This window comes from Mercenaria mercenaria, chromosome 11 (assembly GCF_021730395.1).
Source record: "Mercenaria mercenaria strain notata chromosome 11, MADL_Memer_1, whole genome shotgun sequence".
Lineage (NCBI taxonomy): Eukaryota > Metazoa > Mollusca > Bivalvia > Venerida > Veneridae > Mercenaria > Mercenaria mercenaria.
The window spans coordinates 51,821,319-51,841,772 of record NC_069371.1 but is presented as its reverse complement, the minus strand read 5'-3'; the positions used below and the strand labels follow the sequence as shown (position 1 = coordinate 51,841,772).

General features: G+C 34.1%; 1 protein-coding gene across 1 annotated transcript; it reads right to left on the bottom strand.

Moving 5' to 3' along the window:
* Positions 1–810: 810 nt before the first annotated feature.
* On the bottom strand, positions 811–15,726 carry LOC123530982 (gamma-aminobutyric acid type B receptor subunit 1-like). The gene is made up of 12 exons (XM_053518103.1): positions 15,601–15,726; positions 12,693–12,830; positions 11,698–11,868; positions 8,960–9,061; positions 8,174–8,239; positions 6,592–6,787; positions 5,336–5,482; positions 4,239–4,397; positions 3,433–3,519; positions 2,883–3,033; positions 2,165–2,279; positions 811–828 (listed from the first exon to the last, which is right to left on the bottom strand). Exons 1-12 carry the CDS (start codon positions 15,724–15,726, stop codon positions 811–813), a joined length of 1,476 nt encoding a protein of 491 aa, XP_053374078.1.
* Between the last annotated feature and the right edge of the window lie 4,728 nt (positions 15,727–20,454).

Here is a 20,454-nt window from a genome sequence, read left to right as displayed (position 1 = left end):
AGTCTGGAGTATTTGTGAAATGGTCTTTGATTTACAAACAGAGAAATTAGTTTCAAGAACGCCACAAACTTGTTGAGGACCTGCATAAGAATATTAGAGAAGTTGTTGACATATTTTGTTCAAATTTGCAAGGTAAATTCGACTAACTTGTGGAACAGATGACACCAGTCACCCTTTCCAAACTGAAAACGCACTTTAGTCACCTATAGCTTTTATTTTGGAAATTATCTTCAACAATTAAGTATGCGCAGGTTACTCTTTTTACAAAATGGAAAGAGCGTTCCTATGCTTTTCAAATCTGCAATACTAGTTTCAGAACTGCAGACACTCAGAGACAGATGTTTTCATCTACTTGGTCTATAGGCCGGAATATTAATTGCCATTGACATTCTAGAATGGTAAGGAGAAGTATACCATCAGCTTCTTCGTTTAAGGTAATGAACCTGTGATGACAATCTGCCTTTTCCATTTGTTTATATAATCTCCACATGCCATTTCGGTAGACTTCGGCTGTTATGAAAAAGGAGTTATCGATAAGGGCCGAAGGAAGCCGAAATAACATGCCAGAATACGAAATAGCACGGAAATTACCGATTGTCATCACGGGTTTACTACCTGAAATGTGCCTTACCTCTTTTTCTAGGTATTTGGTTTCAATTCTGTGTGGCCCGACTGATTCCCAAATAACTAATACAACGACAACAATTGCTACCATACCGCCAACAATCGCAAACAGCTGCCTGTCCTTGATAGTCTAAATTGGAGAAATATTTGGTTTATTAAAGAGTAAAAGGTTTAGTAAACGTGAGCCTAAAATGCCCATACAACCTTTATAAAGAAGACTGCATATACTTTTGGCTACTTATACAAAATATATCTTTTTCCAGTTATTTCCTGTTTCGGTTGTATTTTAAAAAAAATTCTATGACTAGTTTGAGTATTTGATCAATACATTGGATTAAGAATAATTAAATCTATTCTATTTGCTGTAATTGTTTTTTCGTTACAGTTCTCACTGTATAAATTCATGTATAACGTTATAAAATAGCAAGAATTTGTTTTTAGAACTACGAGGGTATTCATAATGTCTTTTTGAACAATTCATTTATATCTATATAAGCATTATGGAACATTTAAATATTTACACAATTTTATGGTTTGTGAACGTGAAAATATACACACGATAAAAGAAAACAAATTTACAACTGCACGAATATCTCGTGTTGTGAAATATTCAAAACGTTCGTACTTGGTACTAGGTTAAGACGTTAATGACTGATACTTAGTAGCATATTGTGTTTCATCATTGTATTGTTTCAATGTTGGTAACCTTAATGTAAGTATATCTCTCTTAAAATCAACTCACGAATCTTAGCAGCTTTTTGTTGGTGAAAATACGGTAAACTCTCCAAGTCTTAGAAAACAGCGCACCAAATGCTGACGTGAAACCCAGGCTGAAGCAAACTATTCTTGCCTGTAACGACAAAAGCAACAGCGAATTGATTTCTCTTGCCACATCTTGTAAAATAAGTATATGAAATAAAATTACTGTACCGTTCTACATGTAACTATGCAAGGCAGACGTACACTCAAAAGCTTTATTTGTCAAAAATTCAAGTTGTCGGAACATTACTTATGTCGTTTTTTAAAATGCATCTTTACTACAGATATTTACATATTAGTATAATTTATTTCAAGCAAAGTTTCTTTAAAAAACTCAATTAAAGTAATAAAGATGTCAGAGCAAATTGAAAATAGACCATTTAAAAGTAAACGCATTGATCATTCGGAATACGGATCCTAAAAGGTGGTAATCTACTCGTACTTTGGTAATTTTGAGGATAATTATGTATACATGGTATTATAAAAGGACAGAAAATCATATCTATTGATACATCGTGTACCTAAATCACATACAAACAATCAAAGTTACAATCAAAATAGTGCCAAGGATCTGAAAACAGCCTTCAATGAAAATTTATACTAATTCATTCCCTTACAGAAAATCTTACAGAAAGAATTCAATAAACCGACCAACCGACAGGTCCACCGACCGACCAACCGGCCGATCCGTCGATCGATCGATCCAGCGGGCCAGCCCGCCCGCCGACCAGCCAGCCAGCCAACAAGTCAGTCAGTCAGTCAGTCAGTCAGTCAAACTTACCTTACAAATAACGTCACTGGTGATTCCAGTTGTTTTAAAGAAAACAGTGCAGTAACACAATACACATCCAAGTAATAAAACATTGTTGATGTTTGGTGAGGACATCTTCACATAGCTGGAGAATAAATATGCTTATCTATTATATGTGTCACTTTATACATGTAACGCTTGGGATATATTTCTGATGCATTATTCTACAGAACATTATTTTTGACAAATGTAAGTCATAAATGTCAAACTATTACGTTTACATTTTTATTTTATGTAGCTAAACATAAATGGGGAATTATTTCATTTACGATTTTACTTTCCATAACTAGAGAATAAACGTAGAATTATTGCATTTGAAATTTTATTTTTATTTCGCTAAAGGATATATGTTGGGCTATGACAATTACAACATTATTTTATATATAGTTAGAGAATAACTTTTACAACATTGTCTTATGCAATTTTGATTATATACAAAAAGTCCTAAAATCATATCGAAGAAAAGTTCTCAAATAATCGAAGTCGCGAGTCCTCAAATCGTGTCATATAGAAGAGAGGTCCTCAATTTTTCGACAAGGTCCTAAAACTATTTTCGAGAGCTTTATTCGAGTTATCGGCTTATATATGCATAAACTGGCACACTACGGACACCCTCCGTGTTTACCATTAATGTTATCAGCAGTTTAAATCCATTAAAATTTGTACTTGTAGCGTTATTTTCGTTTACCTGTTTTTCCTGTAGAGGACATTGAACGCAAAGAAAGCTAAAGTAAGACAATTTCCACACACCGCTAATACTATCATAGACACGCTCAGCACCAGTGGTATTTGGATTTCTTCGTAAGTAATCAGTGTCGAGTCTCTTGGTATAGCGTTATCTATAAAGCACAAATAGCTATATATAAAACAGACATGAAACTCTCATCAGAAAATGAAGCTCGCCCAATCTCGTGATAAGTAAAGGTCTTGTGAAATAACATACCTTTCCATATAATACCATCTTGAAATCACTCAGCTAAAGATACGTGGAACAGCACACCTTTCTATCTAATACCATCTTGAAACCACTCAGCTGAAGTGAAATAGCATATCTTTCCATCTAGTACCATCTTGAAACCATTCAGCTAAAGATAGCTTTCCATCTAATACCATCTTGAAACCACTCAGCTAAAGATACCTTTCCTTCTAGTACCATGTTTAAACCATTCAGCTAAAGATACCTTTCCATCTAATACCATCTTGAAACCACTCAGCTAAAGATACGTGAAATAGCATACCTTTCCATTTTATACCATCGTGAAGCCACTCGAAGTACACAGGATTTTTGTCTAGTCTGTAGAAACCAATATGTACTCTCTTGCCATCTGTTGTATAAAACAAGTATTTTGTTTACAACAAAACTGGGAAAATATAACCACATGATCTTCGGTTGTTCACTATTTATACTAACGTTATCATATCATGTTGTATTGTATTGTACAGTATTGAATTGCACTGCACTGCACTGCACTGCACTGCACTGCACTGTACTGTACTGCACTGTACTGTACTGTACTGTACTGTACTGTACTGCACTGTACTGTACTACATTATCTTTACTGCTACTGTATTCTATTTTCAATTATTACCAAGGCTATATTCCTTTGACTTTCAGAACAATGTTCTAAAAACTTTAGAGCAATCTTCTAGTTATTGCCAAAGAAATGAAACAGTACACTCTTCTGATCTAGTATCTTGCTAGGTTGAGATTATCCAAAAGTGATAGGAACCAAGGCGGCTTTCCGCTGTTGTAAATATTTATCACGTGTCTGTTCTGTATGCACCAGGATTTGTTTAGAACAGTCCGCACACGTTCTACACATTTGGGAACACTATTCTTTTTTCGTTTCATTCACTTAGGGAGTGTTTGCAGAATGTTCGGAGTAGCCAAAGGAATATGACCCATTTCATATGACACAATTACGTGTTCAAGGTTTGAGTACGGCCGTCACAATTTAATATGACAAGTTCAATTTAGTTCTAATAACAATAGAGGCGTTCTATTTTCTCTATTTTCAGATTCCATTGAGTCTGTTCTACTTACCTTGAATACGTTCTAATTTGATCATTTTGTCAGGATCTCCTTTTTCAAACACAACATTTCCACTTACGCCCGTATATGTTGTGTTTTCTAAGCAATCAAATAATATGTCGTTTATGTCACCATCCGCGTATGTGAAACTGTCCAAAGTTTTTTGATGGCCTGTAAAACGACGTAAAACATGAAATGTAAAGGTAGACGCAAATGTAAGCTTTATTCTAATGCCGCATTATGTACCATATTCAGCATACAACGTGAGCTTAAAAACTCTTCTGCGACAAAATAGATATGCAGTAACAAATACATTTTCCTATTTTACCTTCTGGTAAAGCCATTTAAATTCTAAGTGCCAAGCAAGGGAACTATCAGTACCAGTTTTGCGTTGAACTCCCGTTTAAATTATCTGCGGATATACTCAATTTCAAAAATAACACAAAATTAATTTACATACATTGGGAGGGGCCTCCGTAGCTAAGCTGTTTCGGAACACTCCCGCCCGCTTAGCTCAGTAGGGAGAGTGTTGGTCTACGGATCGCGGGGTCGCGAGTTCGGACCCCGGGCGGGGCGTATGTTCTCCGTGGCGATTTGATAAAGACATTGTGTCTGAACTCATTCGTCCTCCACCTCTGATAATTCATGTGGGGGAGTTGGCAGTTACTTTCGGAGAACAGGTTTGTACTGGTACAGAATCTAGGAACACTGGTTAGGTTAACTGCCCGCCGTTACATGACTGAAATACTGTTGAAAAACGGCGTTAAGCCCAAAACAAACAAACAAACAAACAAACATATTTTTCACTGGGTTACGTGGGTTAGAAACCTACGTAGGGGTGTGTAGAATGCTTTAATGCATGAGATATGATATCACAGTTTAGAATAAAATACATAAAAACATAGTCGTGTTTAAAGTATTAATGTTTGTGGGTTAATAACAAAAATATGCCTTATTTACAGGTTATAAGTCCCTTAAGGCGATATTTGCCGCCCACCCCCTCACCAATCTCCCCGGGTTTTGAGCTGCACCATTATAGATCCGTCAACGGCAGTCATAATAACCGTACTTTTTATAGTAATGTATAAGATAATTTTAACCCAACATACCGAGTTTTTGCATATTCTGAACAGTACAATCCAGTGCAGCTGCTGCAACCCACATTGTGTCATAGCATTGTGGAGCGATAAAATCAAAGTTATTCGTATCCATGTTATATTCTGGATGACTGAAGTACGCGTCATCAAATTCGTTTGCTGAAAAATTATTTTTCAATATCTTAACAACTACGATAATATTAATGCAATTCATTTCAGCTATGTATTTAGAACAGTCGTCACACTTTGCAGTAACAGTTAAAACGGCGAATGTTGTGAACAACTTCCTGTTAGAATCAAAGGAGGAATGCTTTTCAAAGCGACACATACATTACACTGACGTTTGTATGCGCTAAAACTTATATTCTGGTATCAAAATCCCTTAAAATTTAAAGGATATGGAAGTTACATTGACATTTGTTTAGGCTTCCAGTTTTTGTTTTTGGAATATGCGAGATTAGTACTGATTGTCGTTTAATTTCATTTATTTTCAAGAGAATTTACTAACTCATAACTAAATTCGTCTGCTCTCCTGACAATGTCTCGTACACTGATTGAAAAAAGAAGCAATCCTTTTATGAGATCTGGAGCTTCAGAAAACGAACTGCCAGTTTGTTATTCTATACATTTGTTTTATTTTACCTTAAACTATGGTTTGTACTAATTTATTTTCGCTGCTATAAAGCTAATTTGAATCACTCTCGAGTCTGCTTTCTGGAAAAAAAAACAGTACTAGTGTCTTATGAGAAGGGGTGGTCGTGATCCCACTGGGGATCGAACCACCGATGTACGGGTTGAGCAGACGACACCCTCACCACTATATGAACGCTTTCCGTGTATGTATATTTTCCAAAGAATCTATGGCTTAAATCTTATAAAGGCGATGTCTAACACCCCCACGCTTTTTCTTGTATTCGTTCAGATTAACCACGTCTTGGGTCTCTGTCATTAATGGTCTCATTGTCCGTAACAGTGACCCATTTTCAAAAGTGTATGGATTTTTTGGCTAATACTCTACGATAATTGCGTAGAGGTAAATTATCTTCATCACTTTGGCTTCAAAGATTCTCTTTCACGGCATGCCTGGTGACATGCCGTGGGTATGTACTCTTGCATAGCGTAATGCTATACTGTGCCTGACATAGCAGAAGGACCCTTAATCAAATTTAAAGACTGATTGAGCGATGCATTTTTTCACTTGAGAGACTGAAATCATTTCACCTTCTGCTACGGTTATTATGTCATAATGATAGCTATGTTAGGAGTACCTGTGATGTTTGCAATGCCTTTTTCATCAGTGGGGTTTCGAATTACTCCCCTTGAAAGAAATGCGCCTTCAACAGCCAGTACCATTTCTTTCTCTGTACAATCGATATTCTCGAGTTTTTCCTTCCAAAAGTTCTGAGAATACCATCCAGTAAATATCCAGACGATCTTAGGTCCATACAGTCCAACTTTAAAAGCCTTTCGTCATGAAAAAACAAAACAAAAACGCTTACATATTTGTTATTCTGCCTAAAACTTGTTTAACTGATGATAAATATTAGGAAAATACAAGGACTTAATTAAATACAGGTTTTTTAAAAATTAAATTCGAGAACTCTTAAAACCAAATTATTTTAAATAGCGATTGCAAAGCTACACATTTACACTGACAATTCAAGCATAATATACGTAAAACTCGAATATATCACGCTAGCATGTATATTACGTACCCCCATCTTGTTTCAAAATCTCGGGAAAAATGCTTACATTGGAATATATCACGCACCGAAAAATCAGCCAAAACGTTGTTTACAAAGTCGAAATCGGCCATAAGCGGCATGCGTAAAAACGATTTCTCGTGAAAATCGCAATTGCTGCATAATCGGTTACAGACAACAGTGACAATAACTGACAGACAAATTCCTTCTATAGTATTTGAGAACTTTCTCAAGCTGTCAACACCTTGGTACACTTTAACAGACATGCGAACAATCTCATAATTATGGCACATCAAACGAGAAAATCGCGGCTAATTAGCGTGTTTGTTAAACAATGTACGAGCTGCTGTATTGATCAGTAATAATTTGCTGGAAATAAAGAAATAACAATCGATCTGTTTTAATTGCAATTTATTTGAGCATCCTTGAAAGATAATGATTTTAATGATCAAACACCTACAACCCGGAACCGCGAAATTTTGTATTTTGCCTAATTACTAAACTGACACATTATCCGGTGCTCTGGATATGTACGATACTTATTAATTAAATTTACAAATACAAACAATTTAAACTCACAAGTAAAATCAACTTTACCATATATCATCAGAGGTTCTGTTCCGTACGTGTTTTTAGACCCACCGAATAAAACGCTCTTCAAGAGGAGGTTAAAATAGCACGGCCCAAAATGTAAACACATGGCAGTTAACAAAATTGTCCGATTTTCGCCGATAATTTCGGGTTTTCAAACTGGAAAAAACTGTTTGAAGCTCTACCTTGGTATATATTACGCATCCCTTTGAGAAAATGAAGAAAAAACGTAAAAAAACTGCGTCATATATTCGAGTTTTTACGGGTACTTAATATATTGTAGAGATAAACTTTAGTAGTAGACGGATCAAATTAAGTAAAAAAATAATAAAAATATTTACTTATATAATTAGTAAAATTTATGATCCTCTGACATGAACATAGACATGTCAAGTCTGCAGGGGTTTTATGGACCCTTATTAGACTTGACCGTACAGGATCCTGTTTACTGGGGATTAAAATGTATGGCATTTATAGGGGTTAGAGGTTGGGGGTCTTTGCCTTTAAAGCCAAATTTGTAGAATTTGCTTAAATATTAAAAATATAGTTTACTTACGGCACAGAGAAGTGCACGGGCTTTATCTTCGTACATTGCTGTTACTATAATTCTTGCATCATGGTCCTGTGAAAACAATAGATTAAGGTCAACATTTACACCACTTCTCACACAAATTATCACCATTTTGTTTTATCTTATTACTATTTAGTTTAGTTTTTGCGCTAACACCATCAAAGAAGCTTGTTTACCAAAAATTATACGTTATAAACGTTTGCATGCAAAAAGCACGGTTTTATCAAAAGGAAATATAAGTAGACATTTGGAGCAGCATGCCTCCAGATTTGGCTAAAAAATAATCTTTCTTCCAAATTGAAGTTTGATCATATTATGAACATTAGAATATGAATTTTTGTTTCTAACATATGTTAAAAGTTCCAAATAAAGAAAAAAAGATAACCGCGTCGGGAATCGAACCCGGGACCGCCGCGGCAATAAAAGCATTTTCCCGCCGTGTTAACCAATGGCGCTATAGCTGAAGTAGTGAATACTGTCTTCAAAATATAGATATTTATAATCGAGACAGTTTACCTGGAAAAGCATGACAAACGCTTTACAATTTTTATCGTAAAAAGTAGTAAAAACAGCAAGTTCTCAAGTGTTTCCGTAACAGAAAGTTTGTAAGTAATTAAGTTTTAAAGCCTTCTTAAGAAATATAGCATTTATTTCAAGATATCTTATAAAAAATTAACGAACGATCTGGAGGCATGCTGCTTTAACATGTAACATCACAAATGACCGATTTCTATTTTATTACTCGAACGTATTACAACAATGGTTACATACCTTAAGGTTTTGCACCCGTGTCATCGGATCTGCTGTAAATATTTCTTGTGAAAGTATGGTTATGTCTGTTTCATGAACCCTCTTTACAAAGTCTTCTATAACCTGACATGAAAAATGTGCATAAGATTTTCATGAAATGTAAGTGTTTCGAGGTACAAATCGAATAACATTAACTAGAGCTATGACAAAAATGGTTAGCTCATGAAATGCCACCTGGATACAGGGAAGTCAATGGCACTGTACGTCGTCTTCATGAGGTAAATAACTGATGCTGGTTCAAGTGGTTTCGATACGAAATAAAGCTATTTGACATTTGACCTCGGCCTTGACATTGAACGTATTAGCATTGTTTCAAAATATGTTTGAGCAAAACATTGAGCGAAACAACTTTATCTCGTAACATCGTTGTGTATGGTAGTAATATAAAGTATCGTGACATCGTTGTGTACGATAGTAATATAAAGTATCGTAACACCGTTGTGTACAATAGCAATATAAAGTATCGTAACATCGTTCGTATTGTATGATAGTAATATAAAGTATCGGAACATCGTTGTGTGCGATAGTAATGTAAATTATCGTAACATCGTTCTTATTGTATGATAGTAATATAAAGTACCGTGACATCATTGTGTATGATAATAGTGATATAAAGTATCGTAACACCGTTGTGTACGATAGAAATATAAAGTATCGTAACATCGTTCGTACTGTATGATAGTAATATAAAGTATCGTAACATCGTTTTGTACGATAGTAATATAAAGTATCGTAACATTGTTCGTATTGTAAATAGTAATATAAAGTATCGTGACATCGTTGTGTATGATAGTAATATAAAGTATCGTAACACCGTTGTGTACGATAGTAATAAAAAGTATCGTAACATCGTTCGTATTGTATGATAGTAATATAAAGTATCGTAACATCGTTGTGTACGATAGTAATATAAAGTACAATGTATCGTAACATCTTAGAGTATGATAGTAATATAAAGTATCGTAACATCGTTGTAAGCGATAGTAATATAAAGTACAATGTATCGTAACATCTTTGAGTATGATAGTAATATAAAGTATTGTAACATCGTTGTAAGCGATAGTAATATCAAGTACAATGTATCGTAACATCTTTGTGTATGATAGTAATATAAAGTATCGTAACATCGTTGTGCACGATAGTAATATAAAGTACAATGTATCGTTACATCTTTGAGTATGATAGTAATATAAAGTATCGTAACATCGTTGTAAGCGATAGTAATATAAAGTACAATATATCGTAACATCTTTGAGTATGATAGTTATATAAAGTATCGTAACATCGTTGTGTATGATAGTAATATAAAGTATCGTAACACCGTTGTGTACGATAGTAATATAAAGTATCATAACATCGTTGTAAGCGATAGTAATATAAAGTACAATGTATCGTAACATCTTTGTGTATGATAGTAATATAAAGTATCGTAACATCGTTGTGTGCGATAGTAATATAAAGTACAATGTATCGTAACATCTTTGTGTATGACAGTAATATAAAGTATCGTAACATCGTTGTAAGTGATAGTAATATAAAGTACAATGTATCGTAACATCTTTGAGTATGATAGTAATATAAAGTATCGTAACATCGTTGTAAGCGATAGTAATATAAAGTACAATGTATCGTAACATCTTTGTGTATGATAGTAATATAAAGTATCGTAACATCGTTTTGTATGATAGTAATATAAAGTACAATGTATCGTAACATCTTTGAGTATGATAGTAATATAATGTATCGTAACATCGTTGTGTGCGATAGTAATATAAAGTACAATGTATCGTAACATCTTTGAGTATGATAGTAATATAAAGTATCGTAACATCGTTGTAAGCGATAGCAATATAAAGTACAGTGTATCGTAATATCTTTGAGTATGATAGTAATATAAAGTATCGTAACATCGTTGTGTGCGATAGTAATATAAAGTACAATGTATCGTAACATCTTTGAGTATGACAGTAATATAAAGTATCGTAACATCGTTGTAAGCGATAGTAATATAAAGTACAATTTATCGTAACCTCTTTGTGTATGAGAGTAATATAAAGTATCGTAACATCGTTGTGTGCGATAGTAATATAAAGTACACAGTATCGTAACCTCTTTGAGTATGATAATAATATAAAGTATCGTAACATCGTTGTGTGCGATAGTAATATAAAGTACACAGTATCGTAACATCTTTGAGTATGATAGTAATATAAAGTATCGTAACATCGTTGTGTGCGATAGTAATATAAAGTACAATGTATCGTAGCATCTTTGTGTATGATAGTAATATAAAGTATCGTAACATCGTTGTGTGCGATAGTAATATAAAGTACAATGTATCGTTACATCTTTGAGTATGATAGTAATATAAAGTATCGTAACATCGTTGTAAGGGATAGTAATATAAAGTACAATGTATCGTAACATCTTTGTGTATGATAGTAATATAAAGTATCGTAACATCGTTGTGTATGATAGTAATATAAAGTACAATGTATCGTAACATCTTTGTGTATGAATAGTCCACCAATGATGTTTTATATAGTTACAGCATTTATCTTGTAGGATAATGCATATAACATGTAGTTATTTTTAGAATAACAACACAGTTTGTAACATATATGAACAAAAAAGCTATTTTAGCATAACAAACTTTTGTCGTAACATTTTTTGAGTATCTAGTAGTTATAGAAACATACCGCTGAGAAGAAATCTAGGGCCTGGTTAATTGTTGCCACTTTCTTCCAGTTATATTTTTCCATTAGAGCTATCCTTACGGCGTTGTGTTTCTGATCTGGTGTGGACAGACGGAAGAACTTCGGGAACCGTTCTCGATCAGCTAATACAGGTGACACTGAACCGTATGATAGCTGTTTATTGAAAGAAATTACGACAATGTAGTTCATGCAAGCTGTGATAATGCTGTGCAATGTGTAAGAAACATATGACTGAATAACATAGTTTTTGTTTGTTTTTCATGTCTGTTTTAACGACAACTAACAGAAAATTATAGAAAAAAGTTTCTTTTAAGCTGGGATTCAGTATGTGTAGCAAAAGTGATGTAGCTTGCATTTTTATGTAACATTAAAATTATATGAAAGACTTATATGCTTGATTATGTATTGTCACACCAACGCAATCGCGGTCATATGGCAATGTCTTTGGTAGACTCGAGATGCCTCTGTAGACAGTTACTTCAGGCACGAGTGGGAACCATATGACCTGATGTGAGTCAGTAGAATATACCTCACATGAGCATTTCTTCATCTCTAGTCAATTATCGAACTCAAGGCGGCGAGCGGTAAGTGATTAAATCTACATTTGAGCCTCGCCATGAGAAAACCAACATAGTGGGTTGCGACCAGCATGGATCCAGACCAGCCTGCGCATCCGCGCAGTCTGGTCAGGCTCCATGCTGTTCGCTTTTAAAGCCTATTGGAATTGGAGAAACTGTTAGCGAACAGCATGGAGCCTGACCAGACTGCGCGGATGCGCAGGCTGGTCTGGATCCATGCTGGTCGCAAACCCACTATGTTGGTTTTCTCATGGCGCGGCTCATTTTATTTTACTTAACTATATAATTATGACTGTTACCATTGTCAAATGAATGTTAAATCTGAAAATAATATCCATATATATGTAACATAGAATGTCAAGTGAAAAAGATGGATAAATAAACATTTCAACAACGGACCTGGGTAAGGTTCCATAGATGAGTCACTTGTGCCGTGACTTCAGATACAACGGAACAGCCATCACCGATAATCATGACAAAAGCTTGCTCCTCGTTCAGTTTATCAAACATCCGGTAAAGGGCGGTACCTGCGCTGCACTATAGAAGTACAATCATATTAAACTTTGTATTCCCTGGTAGAATATTCGTAAACATTACATTTCCTCATAGATGTTTTGTCTCACAAGTCACATCCTTCACACCACAAATTTGTGACATTTGTGATCCATGCTAGTGTTTTGTATGACACGAAAGGTCACATTAAAAAGTCAAATAAAATGTGCATTTTTTTCAAAAAATGTTTTAGCTGAATCACATTATTTCACAGTTAGTTAGCTTATGGTCCCGAAAATGTTTTAATTTCTGTTGGACGTGTTTACCAGTTGATGCATAAAATAATGCTTTGATTACCTTCTAAACGCAAAATTTCAAGACGCTACTCGAAAGTACGCAAAGTGTCGCGTTCTACCTTAACCTTATTAAATACACTAATTATTGTTTATATGGAACTACATTCTAAATTAAATGTCATGCAATAACAGACGATTGCTAAAAAAAATAATCTACTAGGTTTTAAATGGTAGTACACATTTGTAACGTGTTTACTTATACATGTACTAATGATAGGCCATTTAAAAAGTTGAACTCAGACCCAATTTTTAACAAGGCAACTTATATACAAAAATGTTCGTAAAGGGCTGAAGTTTATCAGGCTGCCAGCATAAACTGGCATAAATGGTGGCGATCTGAGAAACCCAAGATGGCGTCCAAGATGACCGCCACAAAAATAATGATGACTACAATGTTTAAACACACCATCATGTCTACATTTTCATATGAATTTTAATTATTTTGCTGTTTAATATTTTACTACGATATGTCAGATGTATCTTTTTAACATAAATTGCTAAAAATATTTTGCAGATTAAAGGTCAAAAGGTCAAATGATCATAAAACTCAAATATCGGATAGATAAAAGTATTTAGCATATGAATTCAGAACCTTTTTCAGATTTCAAATGTATTTATGCATAAAACATGTCCTTAGGTTCATTCTCAGTAACAGTACTCAGAGTATCGTAAATACTCCTCAGTAAGCAGTACTCACAGTACCATGAACACTACTCAGTGAGAAATACTCATAGTACCGTGAACACTACTCAGTAAGCAGTACTCACAATACCGTGAACACTACTCAGTGATCAGTACTCATAGTACCGTGAACACTACTCAGTAAGCAGTACTCATAGTACCTTGAACACTACTCAGTGAGCAGTACTCAAGGTACCGTGAACACTACTCCGTAAGCAGTACTCACGGCGCCGTGAACACTACTCAATGAGCAGTACTCATAGTACCGTGAACACTACTTAGTGAGCAGTACTCATAGTACCGTGAACACTACTCAGTGAGCAGTACTCATAGTACCGTGAACACTACTCAGTGAGCAGTACTCAAGGTATCGTGAACTTTAAGAAGTACTGACGGCGCTGTGAACACTACTCAATGAGCAGTAATCAAAGTAACGTGAATACCACTCAGTGAGCAGTACTCACGGGGCAATGAAAACTACTTAGTGAACAGTACTCAAGGCGCCGTGAACACTACTCAGTGAAAAGTACTCATAGTGCTGTGAACACTACTCAGTGAGCAGTACTAACGGTGCCGTGAACACTACTCAGTGAGCAGTACTCACAGTACCGTGAATACTACTCAGCGAGCAGTACTCACGGTAATGTGAACACTACTGAGTGAGCAGTACTCACAGTGCCGTGAAGAGTACTCAGTTAGCAGTACTCATAGTACCGTGAACACTACTCATTGAGCAGTACTCACAGTACCGTGAACACTACTCAGTGAGCAGTACTCATAGTACCGTGAACACTACTAAGTGAGCAGTTCCCATAGTACCGTGAACACTACTCAGTAAGCACTACTCATAGTACCGTTAACACTACTCAGTGAGCAGTACTCACGGCGCCATGAACACTACTCAATGAGCAGTACTCAAAGAACCGTGAATACTTCTCAATGAGCAGTACTCACAGTACCGTGAACACTACTTAGTGAGCAGTACTCATAGTACCGTGAACACTACTTAGTGAGCAGTACTCATAGTACCATGTACACTATTCAGTAAGCAGTACTCATAGTACCGTTAACACTGCTCAGTGAGCAGTACTCAAGGTACCGTGGACACAACACCGTAAGCAGTTCTGACGGTGCCGTGAACACTACTCAATAAGCAGTACTCAAGTAACGTGAACACTACTCAGTAAGCAGTGCTCATAGTACCGTGAACACTACTCAGTGAGCAGTACTCAAGGTACCGTGAACACTACTCTGTAAGCAGTACTCACGGCGCCGTGAACACTACTCAATGAACAGTACTCATAGTACCGTGAACACTACTCAGTGAGCAGTACTCATAGTACCGTGAACACTACTCAGTGAGCAGTACTCATAGTACCGTGAACACTACTCAGTAAGCAATACTCATATTACCGTTAACACTACTCAGTGAGCAGTACTCAGGGTATCGTGAACACTCCTCCGTAAGCAGTACTGACGGCGCCGTGAACACTACTCAATGAGCAGTAATCAAAGTAACGTGAATACTACTCAGTGAGCTTTTTTGGCCGAAGCCACCCTACCATAAGTTTGTTAATGAATAGTACTGTTTTAAAATGCAAATAAAGTTAACTTTTATGTTTACACAAACTATATGTAGTAATTATTCATATTTTTCTTTTTTTTTAAATGTGAAATTTTTATACCTTTAAGATTCAATTATCTCTTCTTTCAGAAACTTTTCCGGAAATCAAATATGTATATGTAAATCTCTTAATCCAACCATTCAGGGCCCTTACCTTGGTGTTAATGTAGTCTAACTTCAACTCGAAATCTGTAAGAATATCTTCGCGCGCATTTATATCGTTGAGCGACATCTGGAGGGCTTGTAGACACGGTCCACCTCCACTCCAACCGCCAGTCATTGGCATGAACCCCAAAAGTCTCAGCTCTTTCGCATAAACGTTTTTAAGAGAAAAGTCAACAAAGCACAAAATCGTCAAAGCAAATAATTTCATCCTCGAATCAGCCTTACAGGCATGCACTAACATTAACATTACACTTTTGTAAATATTTGTAAAAAACTCAAATACAAATTACTGAACTGGAATCGCTGGTAAAATGAAACTGTGTATATAATTACATGCGTAACTTTATGCGTAATGGTAGGTTATTACAAGACTCAAATTAATCTTATTGATTTTTCTAGGCAGATTTGTTATCATTTTTAATTAGCAAACATATAGACATCAAATGGTTGCTAATGTGGTTTATCATTTCTGATTTAAGTAGATTTCCCAAGGGTTTGAATCGTGTTTTGACATCATATTTCATAAACAGTCAAGTGAATATGCGAACATTTACCATAACGAGAGGAAAACCTAAACCTTGAGAGGCACAGAATCATATTTATCCCTATCAAATGGGAATCATCCGGGATATTTACAGACGAACTAAACATGTAACAGTTAAAGACTCATAATGTCTCTTTTGATATCGTGGCTGCCACATTTTTTGTTATCAACATGAAATATGAACTTCTTGTTAAATCAAAGGTGTGAATACTTATTAACCTAGAAATAATTTTTTTATTGAAATACATTTTATATCACATCCCTTTTTTTACTAAAATTGTATAAAGTCATGTACAGTATTGAAAGTTTTGTTTTCATGACCAAGAAATTATGAATAATGTCTATTTGGACAGCTGTTTTAACAGTTTTCAACATCAAATACATGTATAAAGCCTTACGGGGCTTTAAAACTGTAGTTCTACAAGCTGTCCCTAAACTTCTAGAAATGCAAACCATCAATTGGCTATTTTGTAAAAAATATTGAAGGACATATATAAGCATATAGTTATCAAGGAAACCGAGAGTAAATTGACTTTGTGGTTTATAATATCAAAATCCCTATGTAATACAGACAACGATATAGTCTGTGGAATTGTGTATATTCCCCCAGAGTACTCTGATTTTTCTATGGAAAATTCTTTTTGTGAAATTCAAAATGAATTGAACATGTTTTCAAGAAAATATGATACCATTTGCTTATTTGGAGATTTTAATTCGAGATCCAAAAGTTTACAGGATTACATAATACTTGATACAGAATTTTTGAAAGTCAAAACTTAGATGAACTCTGCTCTGAATATAATCTAGAGATGAGTATGTTTGATAGGTGTTTAAACGTAAATAAAACACGTATAAATAGCGATAACATTTCTAACAATTATGGAAATTAACTTGTTGATTTCCTAAAACTAAATTACATGTATATTTTAAATGGAAGAACCACTAGGGATATTCCTGGAAAGGTCACGTGTAAAGGAACGAGTGTTGTTGATTACTATGTTTGTACATCAAGTCTCTTTAAAAATGTGTTGTCTCTTCAAGTATTGGAATTTTGTCCTTTACTCTCTGATGTTCATAACCCAGTCGAACTTAATCTACGATTCAATTTAATTGATACCACTCCTGCTCAATCTGATGAACAGCCGTCAGTTAAATTATGGGATAGAAACAAGGCAAATGAATTTATTAATAAGATTGATAGATGTAAAATACAACATTTACAGCATACACTTGAAATTTTTGTACACGATACTAATATTAACCAATAGAGCGTAGATACAGTAGTTAACGATATATCGTCCCTATTTATAAATACCGCAAGTGAAGCCTTTGGCTATACTAAAATTAATAATGAAAAGGAAACCAACAATAGTAAAACAGCCCCCTGGTTCGGGCCGAAGTGTAAAAAGGCAAGGAAAAATTTTCATTCTGCAAAATATCTTTATAAATTAAGAAAAAGTAACGAAACAAAAGAAAATCTTAAACGAAACGCATCTATTTATAAAATCACAATGAAACAGTTTTACAATAAACATAAGCACTCAAACATTAAGAAATTAAGAGATGTTAAAGGTAAAGACCCGAGAAAGTATTGGAAAATCCTAAACGGAAAAAAACACGAATAAAACTGAAGCTGAATTAACGGATCTTTACAATTTTTTCAAAGAAATAAATTACAGTGAGGATAATAATTATAACACTAATAATAATAATATTATTAATAATAATAATGGTAATAATAATAATAATAATAATAATAATAATAATAATTACATTAACGCGGATATAAACAATCCTATTAGTGAAAATGAGATAGAATGGGCAGTGAAATCGTTAAAAAATAACAAAGCCGGTGGGTACGATAAAATAGTAAATGAACAAATAAAAGCATCTTTGCCTTTGATGAAAACTATATACGTTAAGTTGTTTAACTTGATTTTCGATACTGGAATCATTCCTGAACAGTGGACAATAGGAATCATTAACCCAATATATAAAAATAAGTGTGACATTACAAAGCCAGAAAACTATCGACCTATTACATTGTTAAGTTGTTTAGGGAAAGTATTTACGAGTATTTTGAACAAAAGAATAACCGATTATGTTGAATCAAATGATATTTTAAATAATACACAGGCAGGATTCAGAAAAAGTTTTTCAACAACAGATAATCTTTTTATTTTGCAACATATTATTCAATATCTAAATAATAACAGAAAAAAAATGTTTTGTGCATTTATAGATTTAAAAAAAAGCGTTCGATACAATTTGGAGAAATGGCCTCTGGATTAAATTAATAAATGCTAATATAAATGGAAAATGTCTAAAAGTAATAAGAAATATGTATAATGGAATAAAGTCTTGTATAAAAGTAAATTCAAATTTTACAAAGTTTTTCTCGTGCATCATTGGAGTACGTCAAGGTGAAAATTTGTCACCTTTGCTATTTTCATTATATTTAAACGACCTAAGAGACTTTTTTCAGAATAACAGTAATGTACAAGGAATATTATTGCAAAATGAACAAAACACAAATGAGCTTTATAATTTGCTAAAACTTTTTATTTTGCTTTACGCAGACGATACAGTAATAATGGCAGAAACTGCAAAAGATTTACAAGAAGCATTAAATACCTATGGATAATATTGCGATACATGGAAACTTAAGGTAAATACCACAAAAACTAAAATTGTAGTTTTCTCAAAAGGTAGACAACCGAATTATAACTTTACTTATAAAAACGAAACAATAGATGTAGTAAACGAGTATAAATATCTTGGTATTTATTTCAGCAGAAGTGGGTCTTTCTTTAATTGTAAAAAAAACATTGCAAATCAAGCAACTAGGGCAATGTACAGCCTAATAAGAAACTCTAACCGTCTAAACCTCCCAATAGATTTACAAATAGATCTCTTTAACAAAACGATCAAACCGATTCTTCTGTATGGATCCGAAATTTGGGGATTTGGAAATATAGAGATAATAGAAAGGGTCCAACTAAAATTTTTAAAATATGTCCTGAAATTAAAACGGTCTACCGCAAGTTATTTTATTTATGGTGAAACAGGATGTAAGCCATTATCATTAGATATCGAAGAAAGAATGATCTCATTTTGGTCAAAAATGTGTACCATCGAAGAAGGTGATACACCGAAGAAATTGTCGTATTTTGTATATAAAAAGTATTTTTCAATATTCCCAAAATATACCTGATGGTCTTCTCATGGTAAAATTCCCATGGCTTTATAATGTTAAATCAATTTTGACAAAATGTGGTTTCATAAATATATGGAATGAACATACTTTTTCAAATTCAAAATGGTTAAAGTTAGCAGTAAAACAAAAACTAAATGATTTATTTTTGAATAACTGGTATTCTCAAGTAGATAACTCTAGTAACAGTACGTTTTACCGTGTATTCAAAAGATCATTTGGAATCGAACTGTACTTATCAAATTTACAAAACTCTTCACTATATAACATGATTAAATTTAGAACAAGAAATCATAGGTTACCAATAGAAACGGGAAACTGGACAAGAATACCATGAAATGAACGTTTATGTAATTCATGTAGAAACAAAATCGGGGACGAATTTCACTACCTTTTCGAATGTGATCAATTTACAAATGAAAGAAGACAATATATTAAACCTATTTATTATAGACGACCAAACATGTTTAAATTGGAAAAACTTATTTGTACCAAGAATAACTCAGAATTTCAGAAATTGTGTAAGTTTGTCATGATAATATTGCGGAATATAAGAATGTAGCTAAATATATTCATTTTTTCTGTATTCGGTATTATTTGATACATTATTTTCTTAAAATGTTGAAAATGTCCGATTTTTATAAATGAAAACCACATATAAATGTATAAATGTGATTTTGTATTGCAGCCTCGTTTACATGTATTATTGTTGTAAATACCTCATATTGCATGTTTTGTACATGTTTGAGAGAATAAAAGAGATGTTCTGTTCTGTTCTGTTCTGACATTAAACTCAGAAATTATGTTACTGTCGGTCATTTTAGTCAACAACAAAGTAAACAAAGGCACATGTGTTTCAGCATGATATATTCGGTCTTTCTATCTGTTTGTGTCACCCCAGTATTGAAGTACTTCCGGGTCGTTGTATCCTAGGAAGCAGTTCTTTGAAATTGTGATGTCTTCAATTTGAAGCCATCCCTATTGTGATTGCTAACATTTTAAATGTGTTTATTGACATTGTGTACATTTTTTGTAATTTCTGATGTCTGTAATAGTTGTTTCGTCTGTTTTCTACAAGAATACAT